Below are 2,585 nucleotides of genomic sequence, written 5' to 3'. Positions count from 1 at the left end.
CAGCTTGTGAGTTGCAAGACACAGTCATTGTCAGCCAAAGCATTTCGACAGAATACAGAGCCAGTCCTTTGAGGATTATTTTGGAGCTTCAGCTGCGATGTCAAGGCAGCTTGTAATTGCAAGTCCACTTATTTAGAGTTTGATGGCTAGTGTTTGAAAATACTTGAGCTGAATTAATTTGTGTCACGTCTATCTTTTTGTCTTCCCCTTTGCTCTCTAATCTGTTCTTCTTTTCTCTTTTTTTCAGGTGTTCGGCCCAGTGAGTCAACCCCATACTGGAGGTTGAGAAGGAGAAAGAAAGGAGGACCATGGGGGTGAGCCAGGGGCAGGACGTAGGCTGGCACCTGCCTTTCCTGTTCCTGCTACTTATGATCACAGTGTCACCCACCCAAAGTCAAGGATGTCCTCAACGGTGTGATTGCATTGCCAAGCTTAAGACCGTGTCCTGCTATGGTAAACGTCTTTCTGCGCTGCCAGAGGGTATCCCGCCAGACACCAAGATCCTGGATGTGAGTGGGAATAAACTTCGTTGGGTGGTGCATGGCGACCTGCTTCCATATACACGCCTGGAAAAGCTGGATCTAAGTGAGAACATGATCAGTGTCCTGGAACCGAATGCTTTTTCTACTCTCCAGAACTTGCAGTCGCTTTCTCTTCGGAGTAATCAATTAAAGCTGGTGCCCATGGGGGCTTTCTCACGACTCACCAACTTAACTTCACTGGACCTGAGTGGAAACAAGATTGTAATTCTTCTGGACTTTACCTTCCAAGATCTAAAAAGTCTTAAGAACTTAGAGGTTGGGGACAATGATCTGGTATATATTTCTAACAAGGCCTTTTTGGGTCTTGTTGGACTGAGAGAGCTCACTATTGAAAGGTGCAACCTGACTTCAGTGTCCAGCCAGTCTTTGTCTTACCTGCATAACCTGGTGACTCTGCGGCTCCGCTACCTCAGTATTTCTTCTTTAGAGGACCAGAATTTCCGGCGGCTGGGAAACCTGAGGGGCCTGGAGATTGATCATTGGCCCTTTTTGGAGTACATCTCTCCTCACAGCCTGCAGGGTCTTAACCTGTCTTGGTTGTCTATTACACACACAAACATCACCTCTGTGCCCACCTCTGCCCTGCGCAGTTTGCCTCATCTCACCAGCCTCAACCTCTCCTACAATCCAATCTCTGTGCTGGAATCCTGGGCTCTGCGGGATCTCATCAGGCTGAAGGAGCTGCATCTTGTCAACACTAATCTGGTCGTAGTTCAACCTTATGCGCTTGGTGGTCTAAGACAAATTCGCCTTCTTAACCTTTCCGCTAACGGCCTGGTGACCTTGGAAGAGGGAGCCTTTCAGTCTGTCAACACTCTGGAAACCTTGCGCTTGGATGGAAATCCTTTGGCATGCGACTGCCGACTCCTCTGGATCCTTCAGCGCAGGAAGACTCTGAATTTTGATGGCGCATCCCCAGTGTGTATGACACCTGTTGAGGTACAAGGACGAGCTCTCAACGCTTTCTCCGACTCGGCTCTCTTTGACCACTTCACATGCCAGAAGCCCAAAATCCGCAACAGGAAACTGCAGCAGGTGTCTGCCCGGGAGGGGCAGGTAGTGTCATTCATTTGTAAAGCAGAAGGTGAACCAACACCAGTCATATTCTGGATTTCTCCTCAGCGTCGCCGCATCACAACAAAAAGCAGTGGCCGCCTGACTGTTTTACCAGAGGGCACGCTGGAAATCCGCTATGCCCAGGTAACTGACAGTGGAACGTACATCTGCATAGCCAGCAATGCCGGTGGGAATGACACTTATTTTGCCACACTTACAGTAAGTGGGCTGCCGCTAGACGCAGCGCTCATGGCCAACCGTACCTACTACACTGGAGATCTTAATGACACAAATCTAAATGATACCAGAGTCTTTTTGAAGTTTACTCTGGACCTAAAGACCATTCTCATATCTACAGCCATGGGCTGTATAATGTTTCTGGGAGTAGTCCTGTTCTGTTTCATTCTACTGTTTGTTTGGAGTCGAGGCAGAGGACAGCACAAAAACAATTTCTCAGTAGAATACTCGTTCAGAAAAGTGGAGGGACCGAGTGGAGCTAGTGGAGGGCAGGGTGGAGCGCGAAAATTCAACATGAAAATGATTTGATTTTTCGAACCTCTTTTTCCTTTTTAGTATCTTCCAGTGATTATGGTTTACAAACAACTAATAAATAAGGGGACATTAAAGATGTTAATGTGGACTTGCGCTTAAAATATCAAACCTATACATTTTTAGGACATTTTATTGAGACAAGGTTTTTGTTATTGTAAAACTCTGACATGTATGGCAATCTGCAAGACTTTGATATATTTCTATTGCTGTTTGTTGTGCGTTCTCAATATTCTCCAGAGGAAATCTGACTTAGCCTACACTTAAATATTTCTCAAACTCTGATGAGACTGTTAAAGACCAACAGCTAAAGCATTTTGAGTCCTTCCACTCTTTAGCCTCTACAAAGCCCTTGCCAACTTTTGACATGGATCTCTGTCCTCCTCATCTTGGAAGGACGTCACTTCTCTGTTCCAGCTGAGGTGATTCAAGCGCTCG

General features: G+C 46.4%; 1 protein-coding gene across 1 annotated transcript; it reads left to right on the top strand.

Moving 5' to 3' along the window:
* Window positions 1-308: 308 nt before the first annotated feature.
* lingo3a (leucine rich repeat and Ig domain containing 3a) lies at window positions 309-2,144 on the top strand (the record flags this gene model as incomplete). Its single annotated transcript, XM_080474175.1, has 1 exon — window positions 309-2,144. The coding sequence occupies one exon, from the start codon at window positions 309-311 to the stop codon at window positions 2,142-2,144; it is 1,836 nt and encodes a 611-aa protein (XP_080330301.1).
* Window positions 2,145-2,585: the final 441 nt, after the last annotated feature.

This window comes from Lipophrys pholis (genome assembly GCF_963383615.2).
Source record: "Lipophrys pholis genome assembly, chromosome: 10".
Taxonomy (NCBI): domain Eukaryota; kingdom Metazoa; phylum Chordata; class Actinopteri; order Blenniiformes; family Blenniidae; genus Lipophrys; species Lipophrys pholis.
The sequence above is the reverse complement of the archived record's forward strand: the minus strand, read 5'-3'. Positions and strand labels throughout refer to the sequence as shown.